General features: G+C 43.3%; 1 protein-coding gene across 1 annotated transcript in view; it reads left to right on the top strand.

The window, feature by feature from the left end:
• Window positions 1-18,147, top strand: part of hs2st1b (heparan sulfate 2-O-sulfotransferase 1b) — a 123,397-nt gene that overhangs the window by 95,015 nt on the left and 10,235 nt on the right. The window contains exon 2 of the mRNA XM_067459564.1: window positions 16,650-16,888. Within this exon, the coding sequence (XP_067315665.1) occupies window positions 16,650-16,888 (239 nt within the window). The remainder of the gene's footprint in view (window positions 1-16,649; window positions 16,889-18,147) is intronic.

Raw genomic sequence — 18,147 nt, 5'->3', positions numbered from 1 at the left:
TGCACATCCCGCCTTTTTGCCCATTTTCTGTTATCCGGGAGTGGCACGCGATGACTCGCTCACAAGATGGCAACGCCCTGCTCGGCCATACTTTAAGCTTCAGAACGGCTTATCGGAATCCTATGGGTGACGTCACGGACACTACGTCCATATTTTTTTACAGTCTATGGGGCAAACACTTCAAATCTGCCGAGTCGTCTTCATGACCATCACCCACTGTTGTAAAGTGAACGAAAGGCAAGTTAACTCTGACCTCAGTACCAAAATTATGTCTGGGAAATAAATGGACACAAAATGTTTTTTGTTTTTTTTGTTTAAATATTTCATCTAACTCAAACGCTTACAGCAAGTGGCTCTGAGCCAAAAACAAAGGCTATTAAAGGGATACTTCACAGTTTTTTTTTTCATATTAAACTGTTATTAACTAAGACGAGTTGATACAAACCTCTCTTATCTGAGTGCGTGCACTTAATCTCTCTGACGCGTGGTGACGATCTTAGCCCACTAAGCCCAGTTCATTCACTATTGTACCAAACAGAGATCAAGTTAGAAGCAACCAAACACCTCCACGTTTTCCCTGTTTAAATACAGTTACACCAATAGCTGAACGACCAAGTATGGTGACACAAAATAAAGCTTTTTTTGACGCTTTTCTAAGCTAAGCTAAAAAGGATAACTATAATGTATGGGAGAATAGCATTTACACCCACAGGACTGCCGCATACTGGATGTTTTTCCCTTTTCACACCATTCTTTGTAAGCCCTAGAAATGGTTGTGCGTGAAAATCCCAGTAGCTGAGCAGATGAGAAACACTTAGACCAGCCCGTCTGGCACCAACAACAATGCCACGCTCAAAATTCCTTAAATCACCTTTCTTTGACATTCAGTTCGGGAGATTGTCTTGACCAGGACCACACCCATAATGCATTGAAGCAACTGCCATGTGATTGGTTGATTAGATAATTGCATTAATAACAAATTGAACAGGTGTTCCTAATAATCCTTTAGGTGAGTGTATATTCATTGTAAACATGTTTTATTTCTTTATTTATTTTTTACCACACAAATAATATGGGGACATATTGAATTGAGATACATTTTTTAAATCATATCTATTTATAAATATATATATATTTTTTTTTACAGTGTACAAAACAATTGCCCATAAATGATCACAACAATAGTATAGCTGTAATAATAGTAATCCTCTGATTTCATTTTCAATACAATCAAAAATGGAGATGCAAGACAGCAAGTTGCAGTTAAATGAAATGAGCGGGCGTGTTCATTGTGATACATGGTGGTGTTTTGTTATAATTTTTAGTTTGCTGTTGATGACGGTCAGAAATGCCACAGAATAGAATCTTACTTTAAATGTGCATAGAACAGGTTGTTCCCTTTCGAGAGAGGTTCCTCGTATTACGTATGGGAAAAACTCCTTTTCTCGAGAATATGAAGCAAAACTTTAATAAAGGTATCCATGTAAAGCGCAGTGCCGCTGAACGGCCATAGCTCAGCGCGAGGAGCGCTCTGATTGGCCGGGCCACGGCAACTGCATGAACCTATGGTGAGGCGGCTGAGAGGAACGAGCCAATGGGGGGCGTTCCAGAAGCCCGCCGAAAAAAGGTGCTTATATTTGCATACAGGAGGCTATATAAAGCCCTGATTTCGCCATAGGTGTCAGATTTTATCTCCTTCAGCGATACCTTCGCTGACCTCCGGAAGAAGCAACCGCCGTCGAAAAGGCACCAGCGGAACCTGCAGCTGAGGACGACGGACTCCCTCTCCGCCTTCTCTGCCGTTCCAGCTACGCCATCCGGCGATCGTATCCTTTTAAACTCTCTTCTCCTAAAAGAGCGCGGGGCGTTGTTTCAAATGCCTCGCATTTCCTGCGGCTCTTGCAGAGCTCCTCTCCTTGGCGGCGACCGTCACGTCATCTGCGTGGCATGCCTTGGACGGGACCACGCGCAGCTCGCACTCTCTCAGGGCGGCTGCCCCGAGTGCGATGAGATGGCGCTGCAGACCCTTCGGGCTCGCCTCGCCACCTTCGACCAGGTCCCTCCTCCTGCCGCTGGGCCGCGCCGCAAGAAACGCCGCGACCAGAGGCTGCCGGAACGGTCTGGCGACTGCACGCCGGATGACTCCCCGCGTGCCTCGCCATCGCCGGTCACCTTCACCCAGGAGGAACAGCGTCCCTCTCATGCAGCGGCCTGTTCGGTTTCCTTCGGTGGCCCGTCGCCAGAGGATGATGAGGACAGCCTCTCCACAGCCGCTTCTGGTAGCGAGTGGTCAGCTTCTGTCTCGGAGCCCCCCGCTTCGACGCAGATCGCCACGAGCGCCAAATCTAACGTCGACGCGGAACTCATCCGCATGCTCTCCAGGGCCGTGGAAGACCTCGGGCTCGAGTGGTCCCAGCCCGATGAGCCAACGCGCAGCAGATTGGACGAGTGGTTCCTGGAAAGCCGCCGCCTCTCTTCTCCTCAGAAGCCCGCGCCTTTCTTCCCTGAGGTACACGACGAGCTTACGAAGTCGTGGAAGTCCCCCTACTCTGCTCGCGCCAGATCCGCCTTTTCCCCAGCGCTCTCCGTTGTCGACGGCGCTAAGGAAAAAGGCTATGAGTCTCTTCCACCCCTCGAGGAGGCTGTCGCCGCGCACCTCTGCCCGCCCTCCTCCTCCAGAGGATGGCAGTCCAGGGCTCAGCACCCGTCCAAGCCCTGCCGCACCACTTCTGCTCTCGCTGGCCGGGCATATGCCTCCGCTGGCCAGGCTTCCGCGGCCCTTCACACCATGGCTGTCCTTCAGGTGTTCCAGGCCAGACTTCTCCGCTCCTTGGATGAGTCTGTCCCCGACTCCGATGTTTTGAAGGACCTCCGCAGCGCGACGGACTTGGCCCTTCGCGCCACTAAAGCCACTGCACAAGCCATCGGGAAAAATATGGCTAACCTGACGGTCTTAGAGAGGCACCTTTGGCTGAATTTGACCGAGATGAAGGACGCGGATAAAGCCTCCTTTTTGGACGCCCCCATCTCCACTACCGGTCTCTTCGGCCCGTCAGTCGTGGGTTTCGCGGAGCGTTTCACTGAAGCGCAGAAGGCTTCGCAGGCTATGAGGCATTTCCTGCCTAAGCGCTCCAGCTCGTCTTCAGGCCAGGGACGCTCTCGAGGTAGACCCCCGCCTTCTCAACCCGCTAAGCCGGCAGAGCCACCTTCCCGGCCTCGCTCCTCTTCTGGACCGCGCCAACGTTCCCGCTCCGCGAACCGCAGCAGTCGGCCTGAACGCCGGGGACCTCGACCCAGGCTTGTGTTGAACCCCGAGCCTCCGAAGCCGTCCTAGCCGCAGGGATAAAAAGGAGATGGTCAGGTCTCGCCTCGGCCGGACCCCCATCTCTCCCTCCCGGTCTCCCAGTTCCCTGCACCCAGGTGACTGCCGACCTCAGTTTAGCAGCCAACGAGCCCGTTGTCAAACGCACTCGCCTGCACACAAACGCCGTTATCACGGCGACCCAAATAAATCTCAAAAAGAGCTTTTTTTCTGTAGTAAATGTGCCCACACATCAGTCTGCACTCCTACACTCATTCACCCCTCCCACCCATGCTATAAATGTCCCGGCGCCCACTCCACAGTGCACGCCGCCACACATAAGCACTACCCCCTCTATGTCTCAAGCACAAAATGGCAGCGCTACCGAGTTCCCTCTAGTAGGCGACCCTTATCCGCGCCGGCTCCAGCCGCTATCGTGTCGGGCTCAGGCCTGGCAAGCCATGCCCGGGGTATCAAATTGGGTTATGAACATAGTAAAAAGGGGCTACTCGCTACAGTTCGTTCGCAGGCCCCCGCGCTTTCGCGCCGTGGTCGAGACCTCGGTGAGAAGCAGCGTCAGTCACGTGTTTCGCACCGAGATTTTGAAACTGGTAAAGAAGGGAGCGGTGGAGCCCGTCCCCCCTTCCAAAAGCGAGTCGGGCTTCTACAGCCGATACTTTCTCGTTACGAAGAAGGACGGAGAGCTCAGGCCCATCCTAGATCTAAGGCATTTGAACAAAGCTCTAATGACTCGCTCGTTCAAAATGCTAACGGTGAAACAGATCCTCGCGCACATTCGCCCTGGGGACTGTTTTTTCACGATAGATCTGAAAGATGCGTACTTTCATGTGCAGGTAGCCCCCCACCACAGGCCATTCTTGAGATTCGCCTTCGAGGGGCAGGCTTATCAGTACACGGTCCTGCCATTCGGCTTATCCCTGGCGCCCCGCACGTTTACGAAATGTATGGACGCGGCATTAGCCCCGCTCAGGCTGAAAGGGATGCGGGTGCTCAACTACCTCGACGACTGGCTAGTGATAGCCCAGTCTCGAGCAGAACTACTAACACACAGATCCTGGCTCCTCAACCATTTAGACTGTTTGGGTCTCAGGATCAATATCGCCAAGAGCTCGATGTCACCCACTCAAAAGATATTTTTTCTGGGCATTGTTCTAGACTCGAGACTCATGAACGCGCGGCTGACGTCACAGCGCGCGCTATCCGTCCAGAACATGGCGACTTCATTCAAAGCCGGAACTCGCGTTCCCCTGAAACACTTTCAGAGAATGCTCGGCCTTATGGCCTCGGCATCGTCAGTGCTCAGGCTGGGACTGCTACACATGCGTCCCCTCCAGCGTTGGCTACGCGCCCGTGTCCCTCCTTATGCATGGAAATGGGGCCGTTTTCCCGTCAAAGTGAGCCACAGCGTTGTCAAAACTTTGGCTCCTTGGACGAGGACAGAGTGGTATCGGAGGGGCGTGCTTATGGGCACAGTTACGAAGTTGAAAGTGGTCTCGACAGATGCCTCCACTCGGGGGTGGGGAGCCCTGCACGAGGGCAAGCCGATCTCTGGCCTGTGGGCAGAAACAGAAAAGCGGCTGCACATAAACTGTCTAGAGATGAAAGCGGTCGCCTTATCGCTGAGAGCTTTCCTTCCACATATAAAGAACCACCACGTCTTGGTTCGTTCAGACAACATGTCGGTGGTAGCGTACATAAACCGCCAGGGTGGCCTGAGATCATATTCCCTTCACCGCATGGCGAAGCATCTCCTTTTATGGGCAGAGCACAACCTGAGCTCCCTGAGGGCGGCTCACGTGCCAGGTATTCTGAATGTGGGTCCGGATATGTTATCCAGGAGAACCATTCCCCCAGGGGAATGGTCTCTTCACCCGCAAACGGTTCTTTTAATTTGGAACACCTTCGGCAGAGCGAAAGTGGATCTCTTCGCCTCAGAAGACAACACTCACTGCCCAATATTTTTCTCCAAACGCAGGGATGCCCTGGCCCATGTCTGGCCCAGTCTCCCGCTGTATGCTTTCCCCCCGATCGCGATGCTACCACAAACCATCAAGAAAATCAGGGAGACAGCATCCGCGGTGCTTTTAATAGCCCCGCTCTGGAGGAACCGAACGTGGTTCTCCGATCTGATCCAGCTGTCAGACACAGCCCCATGGCCCATTCCGCTGAGGAAAGACCTCCTCACGCAGGCGAAGGGGGGGATCTGGCATCCCAGTCCCGAACTATGGGCCCTCCACGTATGGCCCATCAACTGGTATCGGGAAACCTCTCTGACAGAGTTATGAACACTATAGGGGAAGCTAGAGCCCCCTCGACGAGGCGGCTCTATACTCTGAAGTGGTCAGTGTTTTCTAACTGGTGTTCCGTCCGAAATATCGACGCACGCTCATGCGAAACAACAGAAGTGCTCGCTTTTCTCCAAGAGCTACTGGACGCGGGTCGTTCCCCCTCCACGCTCAAAGTTTATGTCGCCGCCATAGCAGCTAACCACGCTCAGGTCGCGGGACATTCACTAGGGAAAAGTGAGCTCATTGTACGTTTTCTTAAAGGGGCCAGGAGATTGAACCCCCCTCGCCCCCCTTCGGTCCCTATTTGGGACCTCGCGGTGGTTCTAGACGCTATGAAGGGTCCCCCCTTCGAGCCTCTCCAGACCGCGACCATAAAGCTTTTATCATTCAAAACTGCGTTTCTGCTGGCTCTGGCCTCGGTTAAACGTGTGAGTGACTTACACGCACTCTCAGTGAGTCCGTCCTGTCTCGAGTTCGGGCCCAACAACTCCAAAGTTGTTCTTAAACCGAGACATGGTTTTATACCCAAAGTGCTTTCTACCCCTTTTAGAGCACAGGTTATTACTCTGCTTCCTTTACCCGCATCTCAGGGTGAACAGGACGCGAATCTACTCTGCCCGGTCAGAGCTTTGAGACTGTATCTGGAGCGCTCCTCCCCCTTCAGGCAGTCGGACCAGCTGTTTGTCTGCTTCGGCGGCCGCACTAAAGGTTGTGCTGTCACGAAGCAAAGACTCTCACACTGGATAGTGGACGCTATCTCGCTGGCATATGAGTCTAAAAACCTGACTTGCCCTATAGGCGTTAAAGCCCACTCCACTAGAGGCATGGCTTCATCTTGGGCTTGGTCGTGTGGCATTTCTTTGGAAGATATCTGTGCGGCGGCAGGCTGGGCCTCTCCGTCCACTTTTATCAGATTCTATAAATTGGAGGTTCCAGCTCTACAAGCAGGGCTTCTCTCCATCTAGGCTCTATCTTGACCCTGGTAAACAGATTGCCTTTAGTTTTGGCCTGTACACATCAGTCCTTAAGCACTTTTCATTTATCATAAGATCCGACTATGTCTGATCAGCCGTTCAAACGAACCGACTCTTCCGGTTCTTCATCCCCCCTTATAGCCGCCTCTTCGGTGTCTCGGGGGTTATTTACATGTGCTTTGGGCATACTGGGTCAGTCAGCACACACGGCGCTTTACATTGTGTTCCCATACGTAATACGAGGAACCTCTCTCGAAAGGGAACGTACTCGGTTACTTTCGTAACCTCGGTTCCCTGAGAGAGAGGAACGAGTATTACGTTCCGTGCCGTGTTTATGCTTCTCAGGTATCGCTTCAGTCGATCTAAAAACCTGACACCTATGGCGAAATCAGGGCTTTATATAGCCTCCTGTATGCAAATATAAGCACCTTTTTTCGGCGGGCTTCTGGAACGCCCCCCATTGGCTCGTTCCTCTCAGCCGCCTCACCATAGGTTCATGCAGTTGCCGTGGCCCGGCCAATCAGAGCGCTCCTCGCGCTGAGCTATGGCCGTTCAGCGGCACTGCGCTTTACATGGATACCTTTATTAAAGTTTTGCTTCATATTCTCGAGAAAAGGAGTTTTTCCCATACGTAATACTCGTTCCTCTCTCTCAGGGAACCGAGGTTACGAAAGTAACCGAGTACGTTGTTCAAATATAAAACTTGTTAAAATGTTTTCAGTGTGTGCATCTAGTTTTTTTTAACCCTTTCCTCTCATTTTAACAATATGATAATTTTGGTCACTTTAATCATATGAAATTTTCATACCGTCCCATCACTAGTTAGTTACTTGTAATTATGTATAATTTACTGTTATTACTAATATAAGTAAGTCATCTTAAAATAAATTATTAGCAATAAATATACTGTTTAAAATGTGTCCATGGTTATTAGCATGATTTTATTAATAAAGTAATTGATTCCTTTGTTTTAAATCCCACTCCAACTAACTCTGTATATTAAGACGTTTAGAAAAGAGCTGATTTAGTCACAGTAAAATTAAATATGCTAGGTTAGTTTTCCAGTTTCAAATAGGAAACTTTCTGTCTTTTGTCATGTTTGAATGAGCTTCAAACCCGACAGAGAAACTGTCCTTACATGTGCAGACGTGCACACATTTAAAGACCGCTGTCATCGCCACGAGATGAGAGATCTGCTCTACTGATCACACACCTCTTATTCCAAGCACACATGACTGTTCTTCCTGCTTCTCCTGCAATTGAGATGAACTTCAATGGTGTAGTTCAGTTCTGCCTCATGAGAATAACAACAAAGGCTTGAATTCCATCAGATAAACGCCTGATAGCGACAGCTTTTCAACCTTAGCGACATATAAACCAACGACTCCTCAGGAGCTTTTTTTTTTGTGAGAGGCACTGTATTAGGATAATAATAAAGGTAAGGAATAGGTCATCTGGTGGGGAGATGGAAAATAAATTCAGTCACTATTAAAGTGAAAGTGTGTACACTTATTGGAGAAAGTGTAGATATCAAAATATTGCGTTAAAAGATCTCTCTTTCTGTCCTCCACAAAGCATGACTTTTCTGACCCCTTTCTTAACTCGTAACATGATCATACCTTGAAGATTAGATGCAATGGTACTTTGAAGATTAGTTGCTGTGGGGATGTATCTGGTTTATTTGAACATTTTTACCTATAGAATATCCACACATTTATAACTGCCAGATTCCAGATAAGCACCACCTGCTAAAGATTGTGAAATCGACACAATATGAGCTTTGTGGATAAGTGTTCAGGCAGGGTTGGTGAACATTGTTTTCTTTGTATTTTTATCAGAAAATGATGCTCAAGAGCCCCTCCATAAAGCCCCCCAAACAGTTAAGATGTAGTCCTGTAAATTCTCGTCTATTCGTTTAAACCCTGTAAAATACATTTCTGTTACTCACCCCCTATCAAAACCATTTGATTCTTGTTCTTTTAGCACTTACAAATACATTTTGAAGATGTTTAAACAAAGTAAAATAAAGTCGATCTCTACATTCAAACTTGGCATGGATAATTATAGGAAAGTTGTATGAAAAAGTGGAGGCTGAACATTCTACCAAATGCAGAAGTTGACTAAATTATTATTATTATTATTATTATTATTATTATTATTTGTGTGTGTGTGTGTGTGTGTGTGTGTGTGTGTGTGTGTGTGTGTGTGTGTGTGTGTGTGTGTGTGTGTGTGTGTGTGTGTGTGTGTGTGTGTGTGTGTGTGTGTGTGTGGAAAACTTGCAGTTAAATGTCAAATATTTAAGCTTTATGTTTAAGATCTTTAAGGGATAGTTCACCTAAGAATGAGATTCCATACATTGGGTCACTGGAGTTCTGCAGTGATGACATATTTTTGTAGGCCAACCCTGAAGTTAGCATCACCCTGGTTATCTTGAGAAAATCCCAATAGGATTTTTCAATTGTGTTTCGGGTTATTGCAGAAAATAAGGTTTGTCACTAACAAAAGCTTATGATGAAACATTTTGTTCATCATGATAATCTTCACAAACGAGCATCACTTTTATGAATTTCCAAGCATAAATACAATCGGCAGAAGTCAAAAGCTAAATTGCTAAATAAAGCTACCTCTTTAATCCCATTTAGCCACCTTTTGACAACCGCCTTTTAGAAAAGCTTTTAAAAGCTCTCAAGAGGGTATTACTGATGTATTTTATGTCATAGAATAAACTATAAAAATATAATTCACAACAGATCTTATTTCAAGCATTTAACCAATAACCCATAAAAAAAACCTTCAGGACAATGTAAACGGAAGAGCTAAAATACTAACTTGTTTCCCGGTTTCGGACAAAACTCTGAACACATTTTCCCTTCTTTAGAATGATTTCAGTGCTGTTCTTTTCTCAAATAAAAGCTTAACTCCAAGTCTTCTCAGAGTCGCAGCCAAAGCCGATTCCAAAGACCGCCGTTTGCCAGCTTCTTTGTTTACAAGTAGCACGCAACTCTGTCATCATTATATTAAGCCCCGCCCACCGACTCTATACACGATGTGATTGGCGTTACCAGAGTTTGTTTTTCCAGTTCAGAAGTCTATTGAGAGTTGCTATACACTCACGGCAAATTAGATCTGCTGCCGCTAGGGTGCGTCTAGATTTCTAGGCTAACATTTCCTCTTGCAAAAAATTGTAACTCAAAAGCTCATGCAAAAGGGTTAAATAAATATTGCGAGTTGCCGGGAGCTTAGTGATCGTGACGTTGAAGTCATGTGACCATGGTGTAGTTCTTTATAGCCTACATTTAACTTTTTACTTTAGCCGGTTGTATTTGGGCATCACAAATAATTTAATGTGCACTATGCAACTTTCCATCCGCTAGAGGGCGCCTATTCTAAACAAAGGCATAGCTTGATGACGCCAAGTTTGAGCGCAGCATCTTGGGACATGTGGCCTTCACCTCACAGCCGGTGGAAAATAGGACTCGGGCAGAAATCATGTTTACAGATGCGGTTATTTACGTTACTGTAGTATGAAGCAGAGCAGGATAGAGTGTTGTGGAGCTGAGCACGGCCACTGTAGCGATTGTTACACAAACACGCGCCTCGTGAGCACCGGAAGTTTTCTTCACCGGGACGGGACACAGTTGCCGGGCGCCTGCGCAGCTAACACTGCTCTGTTTATCATATTAGATACATTTAAGTGTGTTTAAAATGATGTTATGACGTTACATCATGTTTCGTTCTCCCCATCAGATAATTTTACTGATATAGAGATGTGGACAACAGTTGATCATTAGCGGATGAAACACCTCCAGGAAACCTGCCGAGCCTCCCCATGAGAGGAAGCCCTCCCAGAACCCCTGACAATTACACGGGTAGCAGGATACTGCCCTCTAGTGTGCAGAACGGAAAGAGCGAGAGTTGATCGTAGACTTTAATGAGCTCCCATCAGACCTCGGTTGCATTACAAAAGCAAAAACACCTCAAACAGCTTCACTTGTAATCATGCAGCCTCCTGTTAACACCATCAAAGGCTTAATCACCTGGAAAGTGTGTCAGGAAAGAGCAGGTTGTTTTACTAATTAAGATGAGAAATGCAACCGTGCCTTCTCCCTCTGTACCTCTGCTGGGAGAAGTGCTGAGCTTTCCCCCTCCATCAGATTGATGAAAACTGTAAGATGCATGAGTGAGAGAAATGCATTCCTGCTGTGATTATGTAAAGAAGCTGAAGGGAGTTGGATTGCCGTGGAGCTGTAATGGACGCTATGCGCAATGACACGACTGAGCCATCTCCATCCCTCTCCATTATGAGCAGATTCAACCTTCTGTTAGTGCTGCAGAGGACAAACACACAGCTCAAGTTTCAGGCTTCATCACTCCTTGCCTATTACACCCACAACTATCCATGACGCCTTTTTCACTGCTGTACAGCTGAGCTCTATGCTGAGAACAAACAGCATGAAAAAAACTAAATGTTGCCATTATAATCCTATTATAATGATTATAAGCTTTTTTTTCTTTTCTTGTGGTAGATGCTATTGCATGATCAAAATATTTAAAAAATATATTGTTTTGGTTGGGTAACACTTTTAGTTTCATTTAAAATGCTCTTAATATAGTGATAACAGTAAATTATGCATAAATACAAACCCTAATCCTAGCCATAACCTTATTTAAGTGCATGTTGTTAATATTACTTTGTAACTGACTTTTCATGGAAGTTACTACAACTTCTGTACTGAAGTGTATTTTTGTGTGCTTAAATATTTCATGTGCATATCATATATCAAGTGTTATATATATATATATATATATATATATATATATATATATATATATATATATATATATATATATATATATATATATATATATATATATTGTATATCCGAACTTCCAGTCTATTTTGTATGTTTGATATACATTTATATATGTATTTTAAATAGTACAAAAATGTATTTACACTTATTTTATTTTATATAAAAAATAAGTTACCTAATTCAAAAATTTGAGTTATTACAATGAACATTTTTTGAGAATCGACAACTTTTATTTAAATATTATTAAAAGATTTGTAAGCATATTGGGTAAGTGTGTGTGTGTGTGTTTTATTTGTGAAGATGCAGTGAAACATCACAAATTGTGCTATTTTCTTGGATTATCAATTTTTTTTTATGTGGCTCAGATACAATATTTTGAGTTTTTATTTATTAAACCAATTTCCTTTATTGTATCAACTAATTTTTTTCTTTTATTTCAATAAACTTTTAAGTTAAACCAACAATATTTTTCAGTGTAGTAGATATTTAACTATTGTAATTAAGCATAATTTCATACAGTTCTAAAGTTTTTATTTATTTAATTTTTTAAAGCTTTATTTGATAAAAAATACAGTGAAAATGTTAATACAATCTTGTTTTCTTTTTTTTTTAATGTTATTTATTCCTGTGATGGAAAAGCTTATTTTTAGCAGCCATTACTCCAGTCTTCGGTGTCACGATCATTTACATCCCTCGCATTTTCTAAAAGAAGGGCGTTTATTTGAAACTGTATTCATTTTTTTTTGTTAAATGTACATTTTCTGACCAATTAAATGCATTCTTTCTGTATAAAAAAGATTGCATTTGTTGTTGTTTTAAAAAAAAAAAACATACAAGTACATAAGTAAACAAATTTATGGTGTGTTATTTGTATTCTATTGTTCAAAATGTGTATTATTAGCTGCTTTCAGTGTTATGGAACTGCAGTCTGTCATTCATAATTGTACTGGTGAGGATTTTAGGGGAGCATTATAGTTTTAATGTCTTGTGTTGATCACAGTGTAGACGGCTCTGTTGATTGAAGTGAGTGTCCTAGTTTGGTGGTGCAGATGGGATGTCAGGCTGAGTGCGGTTAGGGTCCTCAGCGGTGGAGGATGCTTTAGAGCAGTGCAGCTGATGCGTAGAGGCTTGTTAAGAGGTTGATCAATATTTTAAGTGGCTTATTTTATGCACTGGTAGGTGTGCACTGTTGAAGACTGATGAGTCTATTAGCAAACCGAGCTTTGCATAATTGCTGTGTGGAAAATGAGCGCTTGATATAGTGAGATGACTGGGGAAAGATTTAATTATTTTTTTAGCTTGGCTTTTGTTTTGCAGGATTGCTATGCATTTCCATTATCATCACACAGAGCATAAAATTCCACTGTTATTTAGTTTATTTACACTTCAGAAGATATTGTGCTATTTTAATCTATCTCTATTCAAATATTTTAAAAGAGAGTCCACCCAACAATGAAAATTCTGAAATTACTCTCATGTCGTTTGACATGTGGAACATAAAAGACAACGTTTTGAAGAGTGAATGGGGATCAGTTTTGGCTCCGATTGGCTTTTATTGTATGGACAACAAGTACCATTTAAGTCTTCTATGTTACACAGAAGAAGAAAAATAAGGTTTGGGGAATTTATTTTGTGTAGATGTTGACAGAATTGTCAGTATCCCTTTAACTCTTTTGATGACATTGACAATTATTTTAATTTAATATCTACTACAAAGCACAAAATCACTAGCCTAGAAATCTAGACGCACCCTGGCGGCAGCAAATCTAATCTGCCCGCGAGTGTCGTCTAGCAACTCTCAATACCCTTTATTCGCCTAACTCTTGCCGGGCCAATCACATCGTGTATAGAGTCGGTGGGCGGGGCCATAACGACGACGGCCAAGTTGCGTTTGCGTGCTTCTAGTAAACACAGAAACTGGCGAACGGCGGTCTTTTGAATCAGCTTTGACCGACGACTCTGGAAGACTTGGAGTTAAGCTTTTCTCTGAGAAAAGAACAAAAAACAGCACTAAAGTAATTCTTAAAAAGGGAAGATGTGTTCTGAGTTTTGCCGACCGGATACAGCGAATGTTTAATCTATCAACAAGCTCTGTTTCACCTTCGTTGCTCTGGTTGGTGGTAGCGCTATCCTATCGCGTGCAGAGGGATAGGATAGCGAACATCTTGATGTGGGTCTGGCTTGTCAGGCTACAAAATCACTGGAATCCACACAATTTATTTGTATTTTCTTGGTACATTGACCCATCAGATGCATTTTTACTTTGTATTTGTTTGTTTATTTAGGAAACAATATTGTAAAAGTCACTGTACTGGTTGGTGTTTCCCTCCTGAACCCTCTTGTGAACTCCCTGTGAACCACAAGAGAATTCTTGTTTTGTTGTTGAATGTTGGTCCCTCATGAGAGACACTCTTAAAGAAAAGGTCCTTTATTGGCATTGATGGTTCCGTGAAGAACCTTTAACATAAATGAAACGTTTCCATTCCACAAAGTTATTCATGGTGGAATTTTTTTTTCTTTACACTAAGAAAATATTATTTTTATTTGAAATCTTTTCACTGAAAGGTTATTTTGGGACCAAAAAAACTATTTTATGCATCGTTGTGAAAACCCCTAGCCTGACAAGCCAGACCCACATCAAGATGTGTGGTCTGGAAACTCACCATTGACAGGGCTCAATCCGAGGGGCGCATAAACGGTTGTCTTTCAGACTCCCTCTGCACGTTGTGTACGCAATTGGATAGCGCTACAACCAACCAGAGCAACGAAGGATAAGCAGAGCTCATTGACAGATTAAACTTTCATCGTATTCGGTCGGCAAAACTCAGAACACATCTTCCCTTTTTAAGAATGACTTCAGTGCCGTTCTGAGTTCTTTTCTCAGAGAAAAGTTTAACTCCAAGTCTTCCAGAGTCGCGGTCAAAGCTGATTCGAAAGACCGCCTTTCGCCAGTTTCTGTGTTTACTTGTAGGCAGCACGCAAGCGCAACTCAGCATTCATTTTGTTAAGCCCTGCCCACCGACTCTGTACACGATGTGACTGGCCCGACCAGAGTTAGGCGAATACAGCTCAGAAGTGTATTGAGAGTTGCTAGACGACACTCGCGGGCAGATTAGATTTGCTGCCGGTAAGGTGCGTCTAGATTTCTAGGCTAGAAACCCCCCTATTTGGCCTTTTTGACAGCACCTCCAGGGCACTGGAGAATTGAGAGAAGTGCTCGCTTTATACAATAGAGGGTGCCCAGCTCAGACCGCACAGCCTTTAACAGTTTGGTCAGAGAAGAACAGATTGATATTGAATCTCTTTGGTGACCCACTGTCCTTCCCTCGGGACAGGCATTGTGCTTCAGGACTTCATAGCAATGTGCCTTCCTTTTGTGGTAGTTTTTGAAGATTGGAAACAGCTGCCAAAACTCAGATGTCTAGTTGTGTAATGTATTTGTTTAAATGGGTCATGAATCAACTTTTCATCCAGCCTTTGATATATAAAAGTTCATCTTGATATAAGAATATCCTGTAAGTTTCAGAGAAACTTCCGTGTTAGTCAAAGAAAAGCTTTTATTGACAGCAAATGATCAATCTCCCAGCAAATGATCAATCTCAGAATCAGCCAACCCTTGATGTCAGCGTGTGGTAAAGCGCCGCCTCAACACAAGTACGCCTGATTCTGTAGCCCCGCCCACCCACTCATGCAAGAATTGTAACATAAATAATATGGGCATACGTGGAGCTAAATGCATCCTGCTACCGAGTAAAATAAACATGCTGAAGTGGCATGTTAAGGCATGTTTGTGGAAGAACACAGTCGCTGCAAAAGCTTCCTTCGGATTTTAATATTATGAATGCGTGGTTGAACTTTGTTTTTAATGAAGATCCAGCTCAAGTGGGGAATACATTTGTTCCTTCATTTCATCCTGGATTTGTTTGCAAACAAGAGACTAGATTTATTTATTGGTTTATTAAACCAATATCCTTTGTTGTATTAACTCTTTCAACAAAATATTTTTTTTATGGAAACGAGGTAACTTTAAGTTAAACCAATATTTTTTAAAAAAAAAAATTACAGTGTAGCAATATACTGGACATTTTGAGTGAAGCAGTTGACTGATAATTATTTGTTTACTTATTACGTTTTATGTTTTTATTTATGTGTGAAGCTGATTTTGAAAGTGAAGCTGATCATGAGTTGTGTAAATGTCACTGGGATCATCTTCTGTGTTCTCTGCTGTCACGGTCTTTAACGTCAATTGATGCAACTCCCAGAATGTAACTGAAAAGCTATGAAATATTGAAATGTACATTATCAGCATAAAATGTGTGGAATGTTTAAGCTATACTCTCTGAAGGTATAGACAAGTGATTCTCAAATAGTGATTTGCGCTGATATTATTCAAAATATTACAACATGTGTTACTTTTATCTTGTGTATGTTACTTTACACCATTTTTGTAAAGCAGCTGAGCTGCAAATTATTTGGCAATATAAATGTAGAATTATTTGTCATGTCGGTAAAGTTCATTGAGACTGAAAACAAGGGACTATGGTGCAGAATTCTCCTGACGTATTAATACCAGCAGTGAAGTTATTGTGCTTGAATGTGTGTGTACATAAAGAAAAACGCATTTGGTCTCTGAAACAGCTTGCTTTGTTTTCTCTTCTCGCGCTGCTGTTTTCTGTCACCTAAATCAACAGGTGGCTAAAGGGCCTTTTGGGAACCTTTACAGATCTTGAGCTGCCTTAGATTTATAGGCTGTTGTATCTCTCTCTGTCTCTCTCTTTCTCTGAAAACTCTTACAAGTTTCCCTGTATTTAATGGACAAATAGGAATTGCATATTCTTGTAATGTGCTTGCCTTCCTTTGGAATTACTAGTACTATTAGAATTGTAGTCAGTTTTCCATAAAATGAAACTCTGATAATCTTGCTTTTGTAATAAAAATAGTAATAAACATGGCATTAAGGATACAGTGTGTTTTTTCTATTTTAAAATACTCCTGGTATTTTAAAATAGAAAAAAACACACACTGTATCTTTAATGCCATGTTTATTACAATCTAAGGTCAGATGAACTCAATTTGTTTCTAAATGTCAGGCATAACATGGCATAATGAGATGTTTGAGATGCTTGTTTAAAATGTGTTAGAGGATGACCTGAACAATGCTTTGGTTTAGTCTACCCTAATTAAGTATATACAGTGGGTTTCGGTGCTGTTTGCTATAAAAATAACGATAAAATCCTTCTTTGCCCTGCAGAGCGCACCATGGCCAGACACGAGGTGCGAGAGGTGGAGCACAGACAGACGCGGGACAGCCTGCGCGACTCTCCAGCATTGCCTGAGATTGAGGATCTGATCATCATCTATAACCGTGTGCCCAAGACTGCGAGCACTTCCTTCACCAACATCGCATATGACCTGTGCGGAAAGAACCGCTTCCATGTTCTCCACATCAACACCACCAAGAACAATCCAGTCATGTCCCTGCAGGATCAGGTAACATGTCCATTACATCAAAATGATTGCCATTTCTGTAAATACTATGAGGTTATTTAATGTTAATCCAATATGTGTGCAAAATTCTAGTTTTCTGCAAAACAAAGAGATTAAGGACATTTTACCACATAATTTTTTTGCGCACTCCATGTAGTATACACTATATGGAAAAATGTATTGGGGTACCCGACCATTACACCAACAGGGACTGTAATATCATCACATTTTAAACATATTAATGTATTAAAGTCTATGAAGTTGGCCCTCTCTTTGCAGCTTATTCTCTTCTTGGAAGGCTTTCCACAAGATTTTAGAGTGTTTGTGTGGAAATTGTTATCCGTTAATGCAATAGAGCATTTGTGAGGTCAGGCACCGATGTTGGATGATCTGGAACGGAGATTGTGAGCCAGGCCTTCTCATCTCAAAGATGTTTGACGGGTTGAGGTTAGGGCTAAGTGCGAGACGGTCAAGTTCTTCCACATCAAACTTATTCAACCATGTCTTTAGGAACCTTGCTTTGTGCACTGGTGCACAGTCATGATGGAATAGTAAAGGGTCTTTCCAAAACTGTTCCCTTAAATTTGGAAGTACAGCATTGTCAAAAATGTCTTGGTATGCTGAAGCATTCCATTAAGATTTCACCATCCCTGGAAGTAAGGGGCCTAGCCCAAACCCTGAAAAAAAGCCCTATACCATTATCTTTTATGCACCATGCAGCTCAGCACTCGGTGACCCCACTCTGTGACTTTGCATGGACTTTAACTTCCACTTGGAAGTTGACGCTGTTCCTAAATGCTTCCACTTTTCAATAATACCATTTCAATTCGATCATGGAATATCGAACAGGGATGAAATTTTATGAACTCACTTATTGCAAAGGTGGCTTTCATAGTATCATGCTTGTAATCACTGACCCTTTGTAGACCAACCCATTAATTTTTTTACTACAAATGTTTGTAATGCAGACTGCATGGCTATGTGCTTGATGTTATACACATGATGTGGCAATGGGTCTGATTGAAATGCCTGAATTCAGTAGTTAGTGTGTCTCAATGCTTTTTTCCATATAGTGTGTGAACACCACAATCAACAGACCCCTCTAAAAAGGAACCAATATCCTTTTTATGTTTCAGTTGAGTCACATTTTTTAAGTCCATAACTGGGTTTTGTTGATTTAAAATGTACTATGTGCGAGATCTCCCTAAATGTCATTGAGATATTGCAGTTTATTTATCACAATGGAAATGAAAGCTCTAGTC

Source organism: Pseudorasbora parva, chromosome 12 (assembly GCF_024679245.1).
Source record: "Pseudorasbora parva isolate DD20220531a chromosome 12, ASM2467924v1, whole genome shotgun sequence".
Lineage (NCBI taxonomy): Eukaryota > Metazoa > Chordata > Actinopteri > Cypriniformes > Gobionidae > Pseudorasbora > Pseudorasbora parva.
The sequence above is the reverse complement of the archived record's forward strand: the minus strand, read 5'-3'. Positions and strand labels throughout refer to the sequence as shown.